Raw genomic sequence first — 22,841 nt, forward strand, 5'->3', positions numbered from 1 at the left:
ACTTTTAACAAGGGATTGCTATACTAATAATATTAATGAAACTGAAAACTCCATTAAACTTAACGTTAAGTGATTTTGGAAATTCGTTAATAGCAAAAGAGAAAACAGCATAATACCTGACACAATGAAACTAAACGTTTCTATTGCCTCTCATGGAAATGATATATCCAATTTATTTGCCAATCATTTTTCATCTGTGTATACTAACCAAAGACTAAATTATTACCATAATCAAATCCACTTCAACGTTAGTGTATCTTCCTACCACATTCAAATATCAAAAATATATGAGAGATTGTCACAAATGAATATTAATAAGGGACCTGGACCCGATGGGATTCCTCCTATTATTCTAAAAGAATACAGCTTTATACTATCTAGACCACTTTATCATATTTTCAATGCCTCTCTCGATTCTAGTGAATTCCCCGACTTCTGGAAACAATCTGATGTAACTCCTATTTATAAATCAGGTGTTAAATCTGATATTAAGAACTATCGCCCCATATCTATTCTAAGCACTATCCCTAAAGTATTTGAAAGCATTATACTGAATTTCTTACTTACGACTGCTCTAGTGTTATTACTAACTCACAGTTTGGGTTTTCTTCCGGTAAATCTGCTGAGCTAAGTCTATTCAGTTATACTGACTACCTATCTGAAGCCCTGGAGGAAGGTTTGCAGGTTGATTCAGTGTACACTGACTTCTCTAAAGCCTTTGATAAGGTAAACCATGACCTTCTATTACATAAATTACGTTCTTATGGTATTGATGGTCTGGTATTTAGGTGGGTATGTAGTTATTTAGAAAACAACTCAAATGGTTAGAGTAAATCACTGTTATTCCAACATTTTTCCTGTAACTTCAGGTGTTCCTTAAGGTTCACATCTGGGACCGCTACTATTTAATCTATTCATTAATGATATTACCACTTGTTTTTCCCATACAAAAGCTCTCCTTTTCGCTGATGACCTTAAGTGCTTTACAATAATAAGATCTCATGATGGCCATTGTCATTACTTTCTTTATGTAGGCTTTTACCTCCTGTTATATTCATATAAATTTCTTCTCTTCCTACTTTCGCATTCAAATCTCCCACAATTATTTTTATATCATATTTTGGTATTTTCCCAATTAGCTCACCGAGTTGTTCATAGAACTCATTTTTTTGTTTCCATGTCTTTCTCTTCTGTAGGAGCATGTGCATTAATTATGCTAATTTTTCTATACTTCCCGCGAAATCTTAAATAGCACAGTCTTTCTGATATTGCTTGGAAGTCAGTTACTACTCGTCTTATTCTGTCTGATACTATAAAACCAGTCCCCAGGTATCTATTTGGCCCGCCGCTTTTAAAAAGGGTACTTTTCCCAACTTTTACTATCTCACTTCCTAGTTGCTTGGTCTCTTGCAAGGCCATTATTTCGATTCTATATTTCTCTCGTATTTTATCTAAATTTCTTAATGCTCCTTCATCGTATGTCCCTCTTACATTCCATGTGCCCACTTTCAGTACATTTTCAATTTGTTTATTTCCTTTCTTATCTTCTTTTCCTTTCTCCGAATTCATCGTCCTTATTGTAGCCATGTCGTTACCATTTTTCTCATGTTGATTATTATTTTTTACTTTTTTGACCCCCCTGGTGCAGCTTCTCCTTTTTTTTTATTTCGTATAGCTGCTCCTTCTCTTCATCCCATCTCCATTTTCTACCGTCTACTATTAACTTTTTGTATCCAATTCTTGCCATTTTTCCTTTTTCTCTTTCTTCTTTCGCCACCTTGCTTAATTGTTTCTGTATTTCTTTTTCTTTCATCGTTAGGTCACTGTTTATGTAAATGCGTCCGTTGTGGTTTTTTAACTTTCTCTTGTTTTTCAATATCTCCATTTTTTCAGTCATTGTTTCCGTTTCTATAACACAGAGATTCTCTCCAATTTTTGTGGCGTTCCTTAATTTCGCTTTAACTTGCAGTTCTCTGACTAGGAAATTTTCCATTTCTTCTCTAATGTTTCTATCGTCGTTTGTGTCCATTTTTAATCCTGATATTATCAGGTTTTTCTTCTTACTGTATTTTTCTATGTATTCGATTCTTTCCTGTAGTTGCTTTACTTCTCTTTTCAAGTTCTGATTCTCTTGCATCATTTCCATTAATTGCTTATTGTTTTCGGCTGTTCCTTCCTGACCTGTTTTATTTCATTCATCATTTCTTCATTTTTCTCCATAAGTTCTTTCATCATTCTAATCATGACTGCATTTGTATCTTTGTCTGCTTCATTTTTCTGTTGTGTTCTCTTTGCTTTTTTACTTCTTTCAAAACTGTCATCGTTTCCTTCCGTTCTCTTCCGTTTAGTTTCTTCGTCTGTTTCTACCTCGCTTCCAGTTTCGCTTCGATGCTCACTCATTGTGTTTTTATTTAGAGACCTAATTCTGTATTTACTTATTACTATGTATTAATATTATTGTTATTTTATTTATTAATTATTTAATTTTTAAATTTTTATTTTATTTTTAAAATTATTTAAAAATTGTTTAATTATCGGTTATTTATTTATATCAACAATAATATTTCGACTCTGTATTTTTCGATAGGTACAAAAAACTTGAATTTATCTATTAGTCATTAACACTGCGAAAAGAAGCAACGGCTAGTCGCCCCAGTGGACCGTGACTTCTTATCAGTGCCAAAAAACTTAATGATACTTATTGTTTTACTGTTAGTAATTTAAAATATATTTTTATTAAAACTAGGTTAGGTTAATAATGGTTGGATCTTACTTTTAAAATTCTTGTTTAGTTTACACTCTAAACTACTTAATTCACTTATTTACACTTTGTAAGACTTTGGTGATTTATCTGTTCGCAATACCTCAGTAATTTTGAAGCTAAATTGCGGAGCAGATTCAAATCGACCTCACTGTCTCTTTACCAGGATGATACTCTTGGACTACAATCAGATATTAATAAATTATCCCAGTGGTGCTCTCTTAATGGCATGGAATTAAATGCTGGTAAGTGTTATATTATGCGTTTCTGTAGGAATCACCATTTACTAACACATGACTATACTATTAACGATCAAGCATTGCCATCATGCACACAAATCAGAGACCTAGGCATAATATTAGACTCTTCACTCAGCTTTAAACACCACATTAGAACCGTTGCCCAAAAGTCTATGAAAATGCTTGGTTTCATTAAAATAACATCTCGGGATTTCACAGGTATAAATTCAATAAAAATTTTATATTGCTCACTTGTTAGATCTCATCTTGATTTTTGTTCCTCTGTGTGGTCTCCATATTATCTAGTTCATAAAAATAAACTTGATAGAGTTCAGCATACCTTTCTCAGATACGTAGCTTTTAAACAACAACAACATATATATCGTAGCTACACAGATATTGAATTATCATTGAATATTACTTCATTAGAAACCCGTAGAAAAAGAAAAGATCTGACAGTCTTATTCAACATTATCAATGGTAATAGTAGCTGTCCCGATCTTCTGTCAAAAATAGGTATTTTTGTACCTACTCGGTCAACAAGACAAACTCAAACTTTTCACATAAGCTTTCATAGATATAACTATACTTACAACAATTTTTTACCACGAACACTTACGACTTGCGAATTCTCTTAAATGACTTAAATATATTCTACAATTCCTTGGATAGATTTAAAAACCATTTGTTGAACATACAATGTTAGTGATATAATTTCTTTCAGCAATTTTTTAAGCTTAAACTTTGTGTGTTTTTTATATCGTAATGTTTTTTCTTTCCTTTAACTTATTAGCTATGCTATCCAATACATATTATAATATTTGTTCTTTGTGTTGACACTGTTTATGGTTTTGCTTTTCTCTTTGTAATATTTTATTTTTGTAACAATAGTTTCTGAATTGGGCTTGCCCGTAAATAAATAAATAAAAGATTATATTTTAAATTTCAAAGCAATTCGTCAAATAGTTTAAAAGTTATTTAATTTGTTTTTCCCAAATTCATGTTTTTGCAACACTATAAGTCAGAAAATTATGAGGTTACCGTAATACTTCGGACAGTTTATGAAAGAACATTTATACTATTAACTTAATTAAAAAAAAATTACAAAAAGTAATTTTAAACAGTGTAAAATTATTTTGCAAAAACATGTCGATTATTTGCTTATAAACAATTAGAATAACTTTTTAACCGTTACCCGTAGAAAAATTATTTTTTCATATTTAGAAAGACTGAATATTTATACACATTTAGAAAGAAAAACCATTTTAAATTCACATGTTCTTGCAAAATAATTTTGCAATATTTAGAATTATTTTTTATCATTTTCTAAATTAAATTAATAGTGTAAATCTTCTTCTTTCATAAACTATCCAAAGTATATAAATATAATATATAAAGTAACTTCATCATTTTCTGGCTTAAAGTGTTGCAAAAAAAATTAATTTGGGATAAACAAATTAAATAACTATTAAACTATTTGACCAATTACTTTGAAATTTAGGGTGTGATTTAAGCACTAGAACTCTCATCATTCCGTGTAATAAGAAGGTACTAAGTTAATTTTTACATAAGTTATGGATATTTATAAAAAATCGAAATTTATGATTTATTTTGCAATTTTCTAAGCAACCAATAAGGATAGACATATTCAGCGAACGCCATATTGAAGTTTTTTACACAATTTATGAGTTTCTTACTCTCAAATTTGTTTAAAATGCTTAAGTTTTTGGTAATAGACAAAAAAAGTGAAACTTTACCGTTTTTTGATCTTCATTTGTTTATAACTATGTATATCATCAAAATCGGCTGCAGGAAACATATAGGTATTATTATAGATGTCCATACTACTCAAAAAATTTGGTTTCGGCCTGGAGGGGGTTGTGTCACCAACAGGATATTGTTTTCCTTATTTCTCTATCCTATTCCTATCATTTATCTATGGACATTATTAATGTCATTAATTTATCATTAATTTATGGACAAAGGCCTCTCCCAACTCTATCCTAAGCAATATACTTTTACACAAATTTTTTCCGGCTATCGTTTTTGTATCATCTACCCATCTCATCTGTGGTCTTCCTCTTGGTCGTCAACCTTGAAAGTCAGTCCTTTTTGTCTAGTGTGGCCTGCAAAGCTCCACTTGAGTTTGGTCATTTTTGTTGATATTTTGGTCATTTTTGTTGACTTTTGTTTTTGATCTTACCCAGTCGTTCCTCTTTCTATCTAACAGTCATATACCTAGCATTGCTCTTTCCATTGCCCTTTCTGCTGTGGCTAGTTTATTGATATTTACTCTGGGCTAATTAGCAAAATACAAGGAAAAGTTATTTACCAGCAATTTTATTGCTGGAATCGAATCTTATGATTGTATATATTAATAATATAGGTATGCAAAGTCCGCAGATAGTGTGCTACTTTTTTTATAAACAAAATGGCGCCCGAATCTTTTCAATTTTTGCTCTATAACTCCAAAGATTTTAACTTTACACCAAAACCACCCAAATAAAAATTCACCGTAATTAAATTCTGCATAGAGACGTGTTTTTCCCGATTTACTTCGACGAAAATTTTCCCCGGAAAATGCGGGTTTTTCCAACAAAATCTTTAATTTTCAACTAAAATTTTAGATAAGTAATTGTTTATCAATAATTAAATAACTTGGTAATATAAAAGCTCTTTTCGTATAGATTATAATTCCAGAAGCAGATTGAAATTGAATGAACAGCTTAGCAACAATTGAATTGTTAATTAAAAAGGCTATAGCGGGATAAGATGGTCAAAATTGCACCAGGCTCGATTCAGTTTTGGGTTTAGCCATTCGAAAATATATAATTGAAAACTCACTCAGCCAAATTTTCAAGTCCCTAGGTGCTCCGGGGTGTCCGCTATGGAAAAAAACGTGTTTTTTTGAAAACATTTTTTTCCAGACGCTGTATTGCTGCAAAAAACCTGAAAAAAATAGTGAATGCGTATCGTAACAACACAAAGTTGCCTGATTTTTTTCAGATTTTTAGCTTTAAAATTGAGCGCAGAAAAATTTTTTGAAATTTTCAAAAAAAATTTAGGTTATGTTGTAAATTTTTCGCCAACTTTAAAATATTGTTTTTTTGTGTATTTTTTTCCATTCTTTCGAATGGCATATGCCATATTATCATTTTCGACGTGGAAAATACCTAAAAATCGAAAAAACTATTTATTTTTTTGGCATTTTCTGAAGTTTTTGACTCATAAACTCAACAACATAAAGCTAAATTAATCATCATTTACATTTTTATATGTATTGTTACATTTACAATCAAAATCAGCTATTAGAACTTATTTTTTTCCTACAGCATGCTCAAAAACCCCGTTTTTCGGCGTTTTTACTAAATAGCCTCAGAAATCAGTAAAAAAAAATAATTCTTTTAACGTTTAAAAAATTAAAATTTTGTTGTTCTCGATAGAATGTAATACAATTAATACTTAAATAAATTATTTTTTTGTTCTGCACGATTTTTTGAATTTCATATATAATAATATCGTCCCATTAAAGGTACCCTGCCATAGGCTTATAAAAAAAATCAATAAATTAATTTTTTTAACGTTTTACCGTTTAAAAAATAAAATTTTTGTAGTATTCGATAGAAAATGTTTCCCCTTTATAAAACTGCTTGTTGCGGTTGTGATTTTCAAAGCGCGCTAAGGTTAAAAAAAGCTCGGCACTTTGGTGCTGTACGCAAGGAAGCGCTTCTAGCCACGTTTTTGGAAAAAAAACTCAGGATAAACCAGTCTGCAAGTACCCGCCGTCGAAGCCACTAACTACTTACGTAATAAAAATATTTTTAAAATAATAAAATAAGAAAATCTACGGTTTCGTTTTGATTAAAAAATAACAGGATCCCCAGGAGCTAGGTGCTTTGGAAAATAACGTGTTTTTTTGAAAACAATTATTTTTAGACGCCGTATTGCTGCAAAAAATCTGAAAAAATTATTGAAGGCGTATCTTAACAATACAAAGCACCCTGAATTTTTTCAGAATTTTAGCTTCAAAATTGAGCACAGAAAATTTTTTGAAATTTTCAAAAAAAATTTAGATTATGTTGGAATGTTTTCGCCAACTTTAAAATATTGTTATTTTGTGAATTTTTTTTCATTCTTTCGAATGGCATAGGCATCATTATCATTTTCGACGTGGGAAAATACCTAAAAATCGAAAAAACCTTTTTTTTTACTGAAGTTTTTGACTCATAACCTCAACAACATACAGCTAAATTAATCATAATTTACCTTTTTGTATGTATTTTTATCTTTACCATCAAAATCAGCTAATAAAACTTATTTTTTTTTACTAAATAGCCTCAAAAATCAGTCAAAAAATAATTTTTTCAACGTTTCAAAAATTAAAATTTTGTTGTTATCGATAGAATGTAATACAATTAATACTTAAATAAGTGATTTATTTGCACGATTATTTGAATTTCATATATAATAATATCGTCCCATTAAGGGTATCGTGCCATATGCTTATAAAAAAATCAATAAATTAATTTTTTTAACGTTTAAAAAATAAAATTTTTGTAGTGTTCGATACAAAAAAACCACTCCTCAAGTACTGCCGTCGAAGTCACTAACTACTTACGTAATAAAAATGGTGTTATTAAACGTTAATGAGGATAATTTTTAACGTTTAAAAAATAAAATTTTTGTAGTGTTCGATACAAAAAAAAACACTCCTCAAGTACTGCCGTCGAAGTCACTAACTACTTACGTAATAAAAATCGTGTTATTAAACGTTAATGAGGAATTATTATATAAATAAATTACTAAATTATTTGAATTATTTAATTGCTTAAATAGTGCAACCTAAAGAGTGCAGTGTTTAAAGGGATTAATAAATGAATTATTAAAAAGTTACTACGTACTCATGAAATTACAAAATTCAAATTCAAATTAATATACAGTATGATGCAAAGGAAAGGAATAAATTCGTTATTTATTAAACTGTCGACTCTAAGGAAAAATCCCGAAAGAGGTCGATTTTTTAATTGTGATTTTTTGGCATATATATCATACTAGTAGTGACGTCATCCATCTGGGCGTGATGACGTAATCGATGAATTTTTTTAATGAGAATTACGGTTATTTGAAAAACCATAGTAGTAAAGAACTTTGGTTTGTATAATGGTATAAAATTTTATTAAAAAACTTTTAAAAAAGTCATCCAAGAACATCCAGAATGTTTTCGATCTAGTCAAATCATCTTCAGTGACATTCTGTGTAGTAATTGAAACTAGCCCACTAGTTGATATATAGTTTTTAAAATTACATAATTTTATTAAAATAAAATTTTTATTAAAATTATACTTTTGGAATGACAAGTCAAGACAAGTGACACAGACCGAATTTCGTCTTGACCTCGAACTCGTTGTGACAAGTACCCCTTCAGTTTTTCGAGCAGGGAAGCCATGCTGCTTTTGAGCTTTAGTAAAATCCATTAATATCGACATTGTGCCGCATTTCAAAAGTATAATTTTAATGTTGTTCTGAAGCTATTTCCTTTGGCATTTTTATGATTAACTATTTATATGGGAAATTTTAATAAATAATTATGTAATTTTGAAGACTACATAATAATATATCAACTAGCGGGCTATAGTTTCAGTAACTAAACAGAATGTCACTGAAGATGATCTGACTAGATAGAAAATGTTCTGATGTTTTTCTATAATCTATTTGGATGACTTTTTTAAAAGTTTTTTAATAGAATTTTATACCATTATACAAACCGAAGTTTTTTAATTCTGTGTAAGTTTTTTAACTATCGTACACAGCCAATCACTGGGACTTTACAATAATTTGGTTATTCGAAAGGTTATTCAATTCTCTATTCAGTAGTATAAACATTACCATTATTAGAAAGGACTAAGTTTTCAATCTAATAGCACATAAAATAACATCAAAAATTTTACTCTACATCCCACCAGATTGAAAACAATGGAAACATTACCCTTATGATTTATACAGAGTGACTAAATTTTTTTTTAATAAATTAATTTACAAAAAAAAATAATGTATGTAATTTATTTAATTCAAAATATATTTTACTTTCAGAAAACGGAAAAAAGGTTTATTCGAAAAATAAACATTGCTTTTCGCTTAAATAAAATGTTCAAACTTCCAAGAGGCAGGTGGCTAGCAGGAGCTGGCTTGAACATTGAATTTAAGGGAAAAGCAATGTTTATATCTCAAACATTTTCTTCTGTTTTCTAACAGCAGTAAAATATATTTTGAAGTAAATACATTACTTAAATTCTTCTTTTTATGTCAATTAATTTAGTTCAAATTTTTTTTGGTCACCCTGTATAAATAATTGTGTTAGTATTTATATTAATGAATAGAGAACTGAATATCCTTTGAAATGAGTTGCCACACGACCCATATTCTCATTTAAAAAAATCATCGATTACGTCATCACGCCCAGATGGATGACGTGACTCGTATCACACTCGACCCGAATAATAATTGTGTTAGTATTTATATTAATGAATAGAGAACTGAATATCCTTTGAAATGAGTTGCCACACGACCCATATTCTCATTTAAAAAAATCATCGATTACGTCATCACGCCCAGATGGATGACGTGACTCGTATCACACTCGACCCGAATGCGAATTTATTTCTTTCTTTGCACCATGCTGTATATTAATTTGAATTTTGTAATTTTATGATTGTGTAGTAACTTTTTAATAATTAATTTATTAATCCCTTTAAACACTCTGCACTCTTTAGGTTGCACTATTTAATCAATTAAGTAATTCAAATAAATTAATAACTATTTATTTAAATAATAATTCCTTATTATCGTTTAATAAAAATATTTTTTTTATTTATTTGTTTTTAGTTTTTAATCAAAACGAAACCGTAGATTTTCTTATTTTATTATTTTAAAAATATTTTTATTACGTAAGTAGTTAGTGGCTTCGATGGCGGGTACTTGAGGACTGGTTTATCCTGAGTTTTTTCCAAAAACGTGGCTAGAAGCGCTTCCTTGCGTACGGAACCTAAGTGCCCAGCTTTTTTAACCTTAGCGCGCTTTGAAAATCACAACCGCAACAAGCATTTTTATAAAGAGGCAACATTTTCTATCGAATACTACAAAAATTTTATTTTTTAAACGTTAAAACGGTAAAAAAATTAATTTATTGATTTTTTTTATAAGCCTATGGCAGGGTACCCTTAATGGGACGATATTATTATATATGAAATTCAAACAATCGTGCAAAACAAAAAATAACTTATTTAAGTAATAATTGTATTACATTCTATCGAGAACAACAAAATTTTAATTTTTTAAACATTAAAAGAATTATTTTTTTTTACTGATTTCTGAGGCTATTTAGTAAAAACGCCGAAAACGGGGTTTTTCGGCATGCTGTAGGAAAAAAAATAAGTTCTAATAGCTGATTTTGATTGTAAATGTAACAATACATATAAAAATGTAAATGATGATTAATTTAGCTGTATGTTGTTGAGTTTATGAGTCAAAAACTTGAAAATGCCAAAAAAAAACAGTTTTTTCGATTTTTAGGTATTTTCCACGTCGAAAATGATAATGATGCCTATGCCATTCGAAAGAATGGAAAAAAATACACAAAATACCAATATTTTAAAGTTGGCGAAAAATTTACAACATAACCTAAAATTTTTTTGAAAATATCAAAAATTTTTCCTGCGCTCAATTTTGAAGCTAAAAATCTGAAAAAAATCAGGCAGCTTTGTATTATTAAGATACGCATTCATTAATTTTTTCAGATTTTTTGCAGCAATACAGCGTCTGGAAAAAAATGTTTTAAAAAAAACACGTTTTTTTCCATAGCGGACCCCCCGATGCACCTAGGGACTTGAAAATTTGGCTGAGTGAGTTCTCAATTATATATTTTCGAATGGCTAAACCCAAAACTGAATCGAGCCTGGTGCAATTTTGACCATCTTATCCCGCTATAGCCTTTACGGTCGCTATAATAACCACAATAATTATGATACATAAGAATAACTATGACTTTTGTATAAAAAGACACTGTAGCTATCTAATGTACTTTACAGAATTAAAATTGGACTATTTAAGCGGCCTCAGGAATATTTTAAAATTATAAATAATTTTTTGGCTTATCAACAAATATAACATCTTGGGAAATATTAAATTAAATTAAATCATGAAAACGGTATTGAAAAACAAACGACAGGACGCTTCTTTTAAAAGAAAAAAACGTTTAATTGTGGTGAGTGGTTCCTGAGATACAACCGGTCACAGTTGACCGGCATTTACGGCAAAAATATAAACAATAGGATCATAATTTTCGAACCATCACCTTTTTATTTTTGTCCTCTTTCTCCACACCAATGTTCATATCTTTAAAATACTCATAACATATATTATTATAATAAAAACTATCGATATTACGAGTGAAAATTGCCAAAAATAGCAAAATTCCAATCAAAAATTAGGTTGGAGAAAATGTAATCTCAAAGTTCAAAATCGGTATACGTTAAAAAAATGCATTTTCTCGGCTTCCCATGCAGCAATTTTCTTCATTCTTTTTTTGTTCCCAAGTAACTCGAGTAGAGCCATCTAACTAACGCATTATTGAATGTCAAACTTGCTTTTGTTTTGTTATATGTAATAGATTAATTTATTTATAAGAAAAGAAAACTACATATTTTTTCCAGTTGTAGACTTTTTTTAGATAAACTTACTACAAGTGTACCTTTTAACGTTAAAAACACAAATATTCTCATTTGATAGCTGTATTATTATTTAAACAATCTTTATTTAAATAAATTAAAAATTTTTGTTATAATAAATAAATTAATTTATTATAACAAAACAAAGGCAACCTTGACATTTAATAATGCGTTAGTTAGATGGCTCTACTCGAGTTACTTGGGAACAAACAAATAATGAAGAAAATTGCTCCATGGGAAGCCGAGAAAATGAATTTTTTAACGTATACCGATTTTGAACTTTGAGATTACATTTTCTACAATATAATTTTTGATTGGAATTTTGTTATTTTTGGCAATTTTCACTCGTAATATCGATAGTTTTTATTATAATAATATATGTTGTGAGTATTTTAAAGATATGAAAAATGGTGTGGAGAAAGAGGACCGAAACAAAAAGGTGAACGTTTGAAAATTATGATCCTATTGTTTATATCTTTGCCGTAAATGCCGGTCAACTTTGACCAGTTGTATCTCAGGAACCACTCATCACAATTAAACGTTTTTTCTTTTAAAAGAAACGTCCTGCCGCTTTTTTTTTCCAATACCGTTTTCATGATTTAATTTAATTTAATATTTCCCGAGATATTATATTTATTCATAAGCCAAACAATTGTTTATAATTTTAAAATATTCCTGAGGCCGCTTAAATAGTCCAATTTCAATTCTGTAAAGTATATTAGATAGGTACAGTGTCTTTTTATACAAAACTCATAGTTATTCTTATTATTTTTTTAATGTTGTAATATTTACAATCTGTCCTTAACTAAAAACAATAGGTAAATTCTTTGACAAAAATTTGACCTGTAGAGGGAGATCCAGTGATCACCCTCTTTACATAAACTAAATTAAAACAAGTTAAAAAGTTAAGTTATCACAGATTATTCGAATCTTCTTGCTAGGTCCACTACTTTGAATCTCTTCAGGCGTCGTACATCATTGTGGTCATCAGTGAGGTTGCTGGCTAACTCGTTTGGATGAGATTCTAGTTAGAGACTGACCGAATGTGACTTTTTTGGCCGAAGCCGATGCCGAAGTTCGGCCTGAAGGATACCTTCGGCCGAAGCCGAAGCCTAAGCCGAAGGTGACTAAATATTTGCATTTATAGTAGGGATAGTCGATGGTCGATGTTTTGCCATTAATATTTAGGTAGTCAAAACACCAGTAATCTTGAGTTTTAACAAATACAATAAATTTTGTTGGAAAAACCCGCATTTTCCGGGGAAAATTTTCGTCGAAGTAAATCGGGAAAAACACATCTCTATGCAGAATTTAATTATGGTGAATTTTTATTTGGGTGTTTTTGGTGTAAATTTAAAATCTTTGGAGTTATAGAGCAAAAATTGAAAAAAACACGATTTTCGGGCTGCATTTTGTTTATAAAAAAAGAAGCACACTATCTGCGGACTTTGCATACCTATACTATTAATATATATAACCATAAGATTCGATTCCAGCAATAAAATTGCTGGTAAATAACTTTTCCCAAAAATGGCCTATTCCCCGATAATCTGCCCAGTCAAATTGGCCTTGGTTAGGGTTCATGTTTGACATACATATGTCATGATAGGAAGGATACACTGGTTGAACACACTGCCCCTCGAGTATTGATGCATTTCGAAGATCTTAAGTATCCAACTAAGTTTACCAAATCCTGCCCATGCCAGTCTTGCTTTTCTAGTGATTTCTGCACTTTGGTTCTCTTTGTCAAGTTTCAGAATTTGGCTTAGGTAGATATATTAATGGACTTGTTACACCTCATTGCCATTTACATAGTTATACAGGGTGAGTTTTTAGTGCGGGATCGGTCGATAATTCCATTACGGTATAGAATATCGAAAAAAGTTATTTAGAAAAAATGTAGGCAATGATATTCTCTACGCTTGGAAAATATGTCCATTTCAACAGGGTGATCAATAACAGCGTGGTATATCAAACCGTTGATTGAAATATTGAATACCTCAATCAACGATCAAACATAATTTTTTAAATGGGACACCCTATATATTTTTTCATATTTATATTCCCCTCATAATTCTTGTTCACATAATATAGGGTTTTGCATTACTATACAGAGTATTTAACAAGTTATGACCATTTTTATTTCGAAATCCCTATGAGATTAACACCCTGTATATAAAGAAGTAATTCATAGACAATAATTTGTTTTATGTAGTAAGATAAATAATATAGTGTAGTTTTTAAATTAAGTCCAATTGAAATCATTGACGAATGTTTGTATACAGGGTGAACTACAACACCAAATTACGATTTTCTCTATTTTTTTAAATGGATCACCCTATATTTTATTTTTCAAAAATATTGTATTTATTATACACTTTCATTTTTATATAGCGTTCCCTATATCTAAACTTATTACTTTCGGAGATATTTTTAATTTTCTTCAACTTTCGGGAATACATTCAATTTTTCTAGTAGAAATAAGTTGGTATTGAATGATAATTAAACAAAATTATTTTTATTCAATAAATAACTAACACAAAATATAAACCATAGCAATATGCAATGAATGTATCAATAAATGTGATATTAAGGAATTATCATATTTCCCTAATATATAAGAATAATATAATTCCTACAAAAAAATATAGGTATCTTGTGTATAATAAAATTACAAGATTATTTTTATTTAATAAACAACTCACACAAAACATAAATCAAAACAATATACAACTAATTTAATAGTTTTTAGATTATTATATCAACAGCATTCTAAGCCAAGAAGTTTTTAGTAACACATTCCTAATTGCAGATTGTGACCCTCAGTTATTATTAATATAATTTTCATATTAAATTTCATTATTATGCATCAAGAAGTCCCTACTTTGTTAACACTCAAACTAGGTGATCTATAAATGTTTAAGGTGATATTGTTAGAGATTATGTGATTGGTCCACATTTTTTGACGGTTGAGGTTTTTATACGACAGTGCTCCAGTTCTTCCAAAAGTGATTTTTTTCAAGTGGGGCTATATAAAAAACTTTGTATACCAGAAGCATCCAGCAACGCTTGATGATATGAAAAATAGAATAAAAGAAGCTTTTAATAATATTGACTTAAAAAAATGTTAGAAATGTGGCTCGGTCATTTGAATATCGGTTACAAAATTGCATAGACGTTGAAAGTGGTCATTTTCAACATTTACTTTAGACTTAAATCCTTAACATCACATTAATTGGTACATTCATTAAATTTTGTTATGGTTTATTATTTTTTTGTTAGTTATTTATTGAATGAAAATATTTGTTATATTATTACATAATACTTATTTGTTAAGTTATTTATATTTATAAGAATTTAATGTATTCCCGGCAAATGAAGAAAACTAAAAATATCTCAGAAACTAATAAGTTTAGGTATAGGAGATGATATATAAAAATGAAAGAGTATCATAAATACAATATTTCAAAAAAAAAATAGGGTGATCTATTAAAAAAAATTGAGAAAATCGTAATTTTGTTTTGTAGTTTAAAAGTGCTTATAAAAATGAATGTTCTACTAAAAAATTCTTGGCTTAGAATGCTGTTGATATACCAATCTAAAAACTGTTACATCAGTTGTATATTGTTTTGATTTATGTTTCATGTAAGTTATTTATTGAATAAAAATAATCTTGTTATATTATTATAATATACAATACAAAATTTTTTTTGTAGGAATTTTACGATTCTTGTATATTAGGGAAATATGATAATTTCTTAATATCACATTTATTGGTATATTCACTGCATATTGCTATGGTTTATATTTTGTGTTAGTTATTTATCTAATAAAAATAATTTTGTTTAATTATCACTCAATACTAACTTATTTTTACTAGAAAAATTGAATGTATTCCCGAAATTTGAAGAAAACTAAAAATATCTCGAAAAGTAATCAGTTTAGATATAGGGAATGCTATATAAAAATGAAACAGTATATTAAATAAAATAATGTTGAAAAATAAAATATAGGGTGATCCATTTAAAAAAATAGAGAAAATCGTAATTTGGTTTTGTAGTTCACTCTGTATACAAATATTCGTCAATGATGTGAATTGGACTTAATTTAAAAACTACAGTATATTGTTTATCTTATTACATAAAACAAATTATTGTCTACGAATTACTTCTTTATAAACAGGGTGTTAATCTCATAGTGATTTCGAAATAAAAATGGTCATAACTGGTTAAATACTCTGTATAGTAATACAAAACCATATATTATATGAACAAGAATTATGAGGGGAATATAAATATAAAAAATATATAGGGTGCCCCATTTCAAAAATTATATGTTTGATATACCACGCAGTTACTGATCACCCTGTAGAAATGGACATATTTTCCAAGCGTGGAGAATATCATTGCCTACATTTTTTTTAAACAACTTTTCTCGATATTTTATACCATAATGGAGTTATCGACCGATCCCGCACTAAAAACTCACCCTGTATGTCTGGGGTTGTCTATGTTTGTCATTATTTTCGTTTTTGTCATGTTCATTTTGCCGACGTATTGGGAGCTGTCTGAGAGTTCCTCCATTATAATTTGGGCTTCCTCGATAATGCTCGCTATAATCGCTCCTTGTCTTTGTCCTGGGCTCTTGCTAAAATATGGCTTATGAAAATTATAGTAGATTTAGGGATTATTGTAAAGACATGATACTACATAGTAAAAATGGTGTAATTATAGTATGTTTATTATAATTATAGTATGGTTGCTAATATTGTTCTTTAGTAAGTATTCTAAGGGCCGGTTGTTCGAACGCTAATCAACAATGATCATTATCAAATATTTAATTACTGTCACCAACTGTCAATGTCAACTTTTGTTGGGATGCTGAAATCGTAATTATTGATTACAATTATGAAATTACTTAATCAATTATGGTAATAATTGTTATGATAGTTGATTAACTAATCTCATAATTATAATCAATTATGTTTTCAGCAACCCAATAAAAGTTAACATTGACAGTTGGTGACAGTAATTAAATATTTGATAGTGATCATTGTTGATTAGCGTTCGAACAACCGGCCCTTAGGGCCGGTTGTTCGAACGCTAATCAACAATGATCATTATCAAATAATTAATTACTGTCAATGTCAATTGTTAAAACATAATTAATTACAATTCTGAGACTATAATCAATTAATATAACAATAATTATTAACATAATTAATAATAAATCTCATAATGGTAATTAATTATGTTTTCAGCGACCCAAACAAAGTTGACATTGACAGTTTTGGTGACAGTAATTAAATATTTAATAATGATCATTGTTGATTAGCGTTCGAACAACCGGCCCTTAGGGTTATAACTTACCTGTTCAATTTCCCCATCAACTATTTTAACTTCTTGTATAGACTGTATTGTAAAAACAGTGGGTTGATTAGCTTCCTCCCTTAATTTATGTTCTAGAGCTCTCTTTAACTTATATTCATTTTCAACTGCAGTTACTTTGAATTTGTGAAATCCAAGGAGGATTTTTAAACACTTTGTACATATATTTTTTGGCAGATCATCTTCTTTATTAACCTTAAATGGGCAATAAAAATATTAATTACATATTTCTAATTAGGATAAGTTAATACATCCACCATTATACAGGGTGTCCCGAAAAGATTGGTCATAAATTATACCACAGATTCTGGGGTAAAAAATAGGTTGATTGAACCTCACTTATCTATTTACAATAGCGCGCACAAAAAAAGTTACAGCCCTTTGAAACCAAAATGAAAATCGATTTTTCATATATCGAAAACTCTTAGAGATTTTTTATTGAAAATGGACTTGTGGCATTCTTATGGCAGGAACATCTTAAAAAAACAACAGTGAAATTTGTACACCCCATAAAAATTTTATGGGGTTTTGTTTCCTTAAACCTCCCCAAACTTTTGTGTACGTTCCAATTAAATTATTGTACCATTAGTTAAACACAATATTTTTTAAACTTTTTTGCCTCTTAGTATTTTTTCGATAAGCCAGTTTTTATCGAGATCCGGCTTCTTTTTTATATGTTTACATACAAATTTTATGTGGGTTTCGTTCCTTTAAAGCCTTCCAAATGCTTGTGTACGTTCCAATTAAACTATTATTGCGGTACCATTAGTCCAACACAGTGTTTTTAAAACTGTTCTTCCTCTTAGTATTTTTCGATAAGGCACCTTTTATCGAGATGTGGCTTCTTGTTTAATATGGTTCAAAATATACCTAAAAATGTAAATTATAAATAAATTTTCATATTATTAAGTACCAGGACTCTATAATCATACTTAACCATATACAAATATGTGGTGGATTTGTCAAATATTCAAACTATCTCGATAAACACTGGCTTTTCGAGAAAGTACTAAGAGACCAAAAAGTTTTAAAACATTGTGTTTAACTAATGGTAGCACAATAATAATTTAATTGGAACGTACACAAAAGTTTTGGGGGGGGGGGGGGGTTTAAGGGAACAAAACCCCCATAAAATTTTTATGAGGTGCACAAATTTCACTATAATTTTTTTTTAAGAATAAGAATACCACATGTCCGTTTTCAATAAGAAATCTCTAATAGTTTTCGATATACTGATTGGAAAAAATTGATTTTCATTTTGTAACTTCAAAGGGCTGTAACTTTTTTTATGTGCACATTTGTAATAAAGTAAGTTAGAATAAATCAACCTATTTTTGACCCCAAAATCTGTGGTATAATTTATGACCAATCTTTTCGAGACACCTTGTACTGTAATTGCTCCACAATTTTTAAAAATATTAAATATTTAGTATGTATAGTCGAATTTTTATGTGTTTATGTGGCCCTGATTTAAACGTAGTTTTGCTTTAGTGGTATTATTAGTGGAAAAGCAAAAAAATAAAACTGAATTGACAACACTGGGTGACTTCCGGAGTCAGTTACAGATTTATTTTCACAAGTTCTCGACATTTTAATGCGTTTCTATTCGCTCTTTACCATTGTCGAGATTCTTGAACAGTAAGTGAATATTTTTTTGCATTTATATCAGTGATACACCATATTCTAATAATATGATATAGTATTTTGATATAAATATTCCTGATTTTCTAGGAATAACCGTAGTGTGACAAAAATGTCCCAGTGGTATTTTTAAGCGGGACATATTTAACCCATTGGGTTTTTTACAGTATGTGGAAGGGCTTCCTGAAAAGAAACTTCAATCTTTAGCCGATAACTTTCAGATATTGAAAGTGAAGCGGACCGTTTTGAGACTGATGATGAGAGTGACAAAAACTATGAGACAGAGACAACACTTGGAACTTTTTTCATAGGTTACCACTGGGATATATATGTTAACAATACCAATAGGACACATTAGTCCCATCTGTCAATGTCAAATCTAAGAAAAAAATCTTATAAAAACCTGTTTGCGTAACCTAATTACATACAAAAAAAAGCTGAGAAATTACGATTTCAACTCTGTTTATTTAAGTAATAAAAGTGGGACTGAAAGGATTAAAATTACACAAATTTGATGCAGATTGAATCTATTGTCTCTTTAATGTGCATGTTTTCTATGCGAATTAAATGACTACCTACTATCTTTATAGTTGTAAGTATTATTTTGGTTATTATTTTATTAATACAGTTTAAATATAGAAATTATATTTAGAAATATATAAATGACATAAATAATAATCGAGGACATGAATTCTAAGATAGAAAAAAAAATAAATACATAGGAACAATAAGTAAGCATAGCCTCCTTGAAACAACTAATGAAAATGAAAGCATACTAATAGTTTCACTGCTAGCAAGGGGATGATGATAAACTCAACATTATTCCTAAACAAGACATCCATGGCTCTTACCAAATGGCCAAACAACCAACCAGATAGCTCTTTATGTTAATAGACAGAAGAGCAGCAACAAAAGTAATAGATACAAGAGCTAGGAGAGGAGCAGTATGTAGTTTGGATCACTTTCTATTCAGACTGGGATCTACAAATTTTGGGCCCCCCTGCAAATCACATGAAGGGCTCCCATGGGCGGTTCTAGTCATTTTCAGTGCCTACCTGAGGGTCTGGAATACCCCCAGGAGAACGGGGGATCCAGTTAAAAGTAATTTAAAATTAGTAGCTTCTTTCCTTATAGCTGGGTAGACTTCTAGAATGGTCTGTAAATGGTCTTTACTCGTTTTTAGAGTCTGCACAGATTTTCCAGATCTGATTCTTTATTGAAGTATTTTAGAAGAGACATTCAGCTGAACGAATATCTTAGATAGAATAACAGTCATAATAAAAATTTTAAAGTGACCATTGCTTTTGCAGTTCTGTTTGGTTCTGAAACTTTGTCCGGTTTTTTGCTCTCAAGCAACATCCATCTTAGTGCTTTCATAACAATCTGGGAATCAAGTTGTATTGCCAAAATAGATTCACGTTTTGAAGCCCATCTTGTTGGATTTAACTTCTTCAAAGTCACATCAGACTCATCTGCCAATGCAGACAATACGTCCTATCTTGTGATATTATGGCCAAAGAAAATACAGGGTGGGACATTAGTGTGACAAAGTCCAATTACTCGTTTGTCGAAAAAAAGTTATTTAGGTAAAAGTTGGGGCACACATTGTACCATAATTTAAAAATAGTTTCAAATACACAGAGGCGTCCGTGTTGACAGGGTGACACAAACTTATGTTTTTTTTAATGGAACACCCTGTATATTTTTACATTTTTGGATTCTCCTCAATGTTTACTTTCTTAAAATATAGGGTTTTGTAATATTATACGAGGTAGTTTAAAAGATAATTACGTTTTTTTGTTAATTTCGTAGCAATATCTACACCCTGTAGAATTGTAGTGATTTGACATCAAATTTTCTATTTATATTCAAACGATTTTTAATATAGTTTACTATTGTCAAACATTAACAGTATAGCGAAATGTTTAATTTTAGTATACAGGGTGGGTCGAAACTCGGAATGAGTATTTTCTTAAATAGAACACCCTGTATTTCGGTATGGTAATGAAATGATATTTTATGGTAATTTTTTATTTCTTAAGCATTCCCTATACCTAAGTGCTTTAATTTGTAGGTTATTCGTGATTCTTTAAGCCAAACATTAATTGCAACAAAAATTACGTGAAATTTTATAAGGTGGCCGTGAAAATATCCAATCAAAAATAATTTTTCGAAAAAAAATACATAATAATCCAGCCTGATCCTTAATTTATTAACATTGGATGAGATATCCAAATACATTCGTAGTTAAGGTTATTGGTGCTTAAAATATTAATCAAACATACAAAATTCTTCCTAGTTGGCTATGACACAAAATTTGTCTAAACATTTGACATTATACTATTTATATAGTTCCAGTTGATTTCTTACCATTACTAATATCAATTTTTCTAATGAGGAACTGATTAAAATGGCTTTGTGCTAGGAGTGTATAACAAAAATGAGCTACTCGCAATAAAAATTTATCATCAGTAATTCCCTGATAGACGACAACCAAGAAGAGAATCTTTTGAAAGTATACTAAAACGGTTTCAACAGACTAGATACTTAGATTGTAAGAACGGTTGTACTAATATGCAGATTCTCAATGACACTAGGGATTACATTTAATTCCTGTTTTCTTCATTTACAATAGTTTTTGTTCGATCAGATTTATCATAATCTAAGTGTCCAGTCAGTTGAAACCGTTATAGTATATTTTCATACGTTTCTCTTCTTAGTTGTCGTCTATTAGGGAATTTCTGATTAAAAATTCTTATTGCTATATAGTAGCACATTTTTGTTATACTTCACTAGCATAAAAGCCTTACTAATCAGTTCCTCATTAAAAAAATTCATATTAGTAATGGAAACAAAGCAACTGGAATTATAAAAATAGTATGTCAAATTTTTAAGGAAATTTAGTGTCATAGCCGACTAGGTAGAATATTGTATGTTTTTATTAATATTTTGAGCACCAACAATCTTTACTACGAATTTATTTGGATATCTCATCCAATATTATTAAAATTATGTATCAGGTAGATTAGGATGTATTTTTTTTTCGAAAAATTATTTTTGATTGAATATTTACATGGCCATCTAATAAAATTTTAAGTAATTTTTCTTGCAATTAATGTTTGGCTTAAAGAACCACGAATAACTTACAAACTAAAGCACTTAAGTATAGGGATTGCTTAAGAAATAAAAAAAATAGCATAAAATATCATTTTATTACAATACTAAAATACAGGGTATTCTATTTCAGAAAACTCAGAAAATACTCATTCCGAGTTTCGACCAACCCTGTATACTAAAATTTAACATTTCGCTATACTGTTAATGTTTAACAATAGTAGCTATATTAAAAATCGTTTGAACATAACATAAAAATTTGATGTCAAATCACTACAATTCTACAGGGTGTAAATATTGCTACGAAATTAACAAAAAAACGTAGGTAATTATCTTTTACAATAACTCATATAATATTACAAAACCCTATATTTTAAGAAAGGAAACATTGAGGAGAATCCAAAAATATCAAAATATACAGGGTGTTCCATTAAAAAAAACATAAGTTTGTGTCACCCTGTCAATACGCACAAATATACGCCCCGTATATTTGAAAATATTTTTAAATTATGGTCATATCAGTGCCCCAAGTTTTACCTAAATAACTTTTTTTTTGTATCTCTTACGACAAACGAGTAATTGGACTTTGTCACACTAATGCCCCACCCTGTATATTCAAATCCCATGAAGAGGAGCGAAGTAGTTGGCTACATCTCTTACACTTCCAACTGCATCATTGATAACTAAATTTAAGTTATGAGCTGCACAGTGTATGTAAATAGAAATATTTTAGAATGGTGCAGCAATAAAAGCAGGCTGGAAAAACTATTTCAAGGGTCTGCTAACAGATTAAGTACAAACAAATACAACCCATGTAGTAGCGGATGTCAAGATAACATAAGATCAGATCCAGAGAATTGAAATAACATGCCCACCCACAAGAAAGGAAATAATGGATGCCATTAAAGCCAGTGGCATAGCTGAAGATTGGGGGCCCCCAGCGATAATTTTTGTGGGCCCCCGTATTATAAATATT

At 29.7% G+C, this 22,841-nt stretch overlaps 1 protein-coding gene across 1 annotated transcript in view; it reads right to left on the reverse strand.

Moving 5' to 3' along the window:
- Positions 1 to 22,841, reverse strand: part of LOC126881947 (zinc finger protein 888-like) — a 37,731-nt gene that overhangs the window by 13,167 nt on the left and 1,723 nt on the right. Inside the window, exon 2 of the mRNA XM_050646689.1 lies at positions 17,093 to 17,305. Coding sequence (XP_050502646.1) covers positions 17,093 to 17,305 — 213 coding nt within the window. The remainder of the gene's footprint in view (positions 1 to 17,092; positions 17,306 to 22,841) is intronic.

Source organism: Diabrotica virgifera, chromosome 3, assembly GCF_917563875.1.
Source record: "Diabrotica virgifera virgifera chromosome 3, PGI_DIABVI_V3a".
Taxonomy (NCBI): Eukaryota; Metazoa; Arthropoda; class Insecta; order Coleoptera; family Chrysomelidae; genus Diabrotica; species Diabrotica virgifera.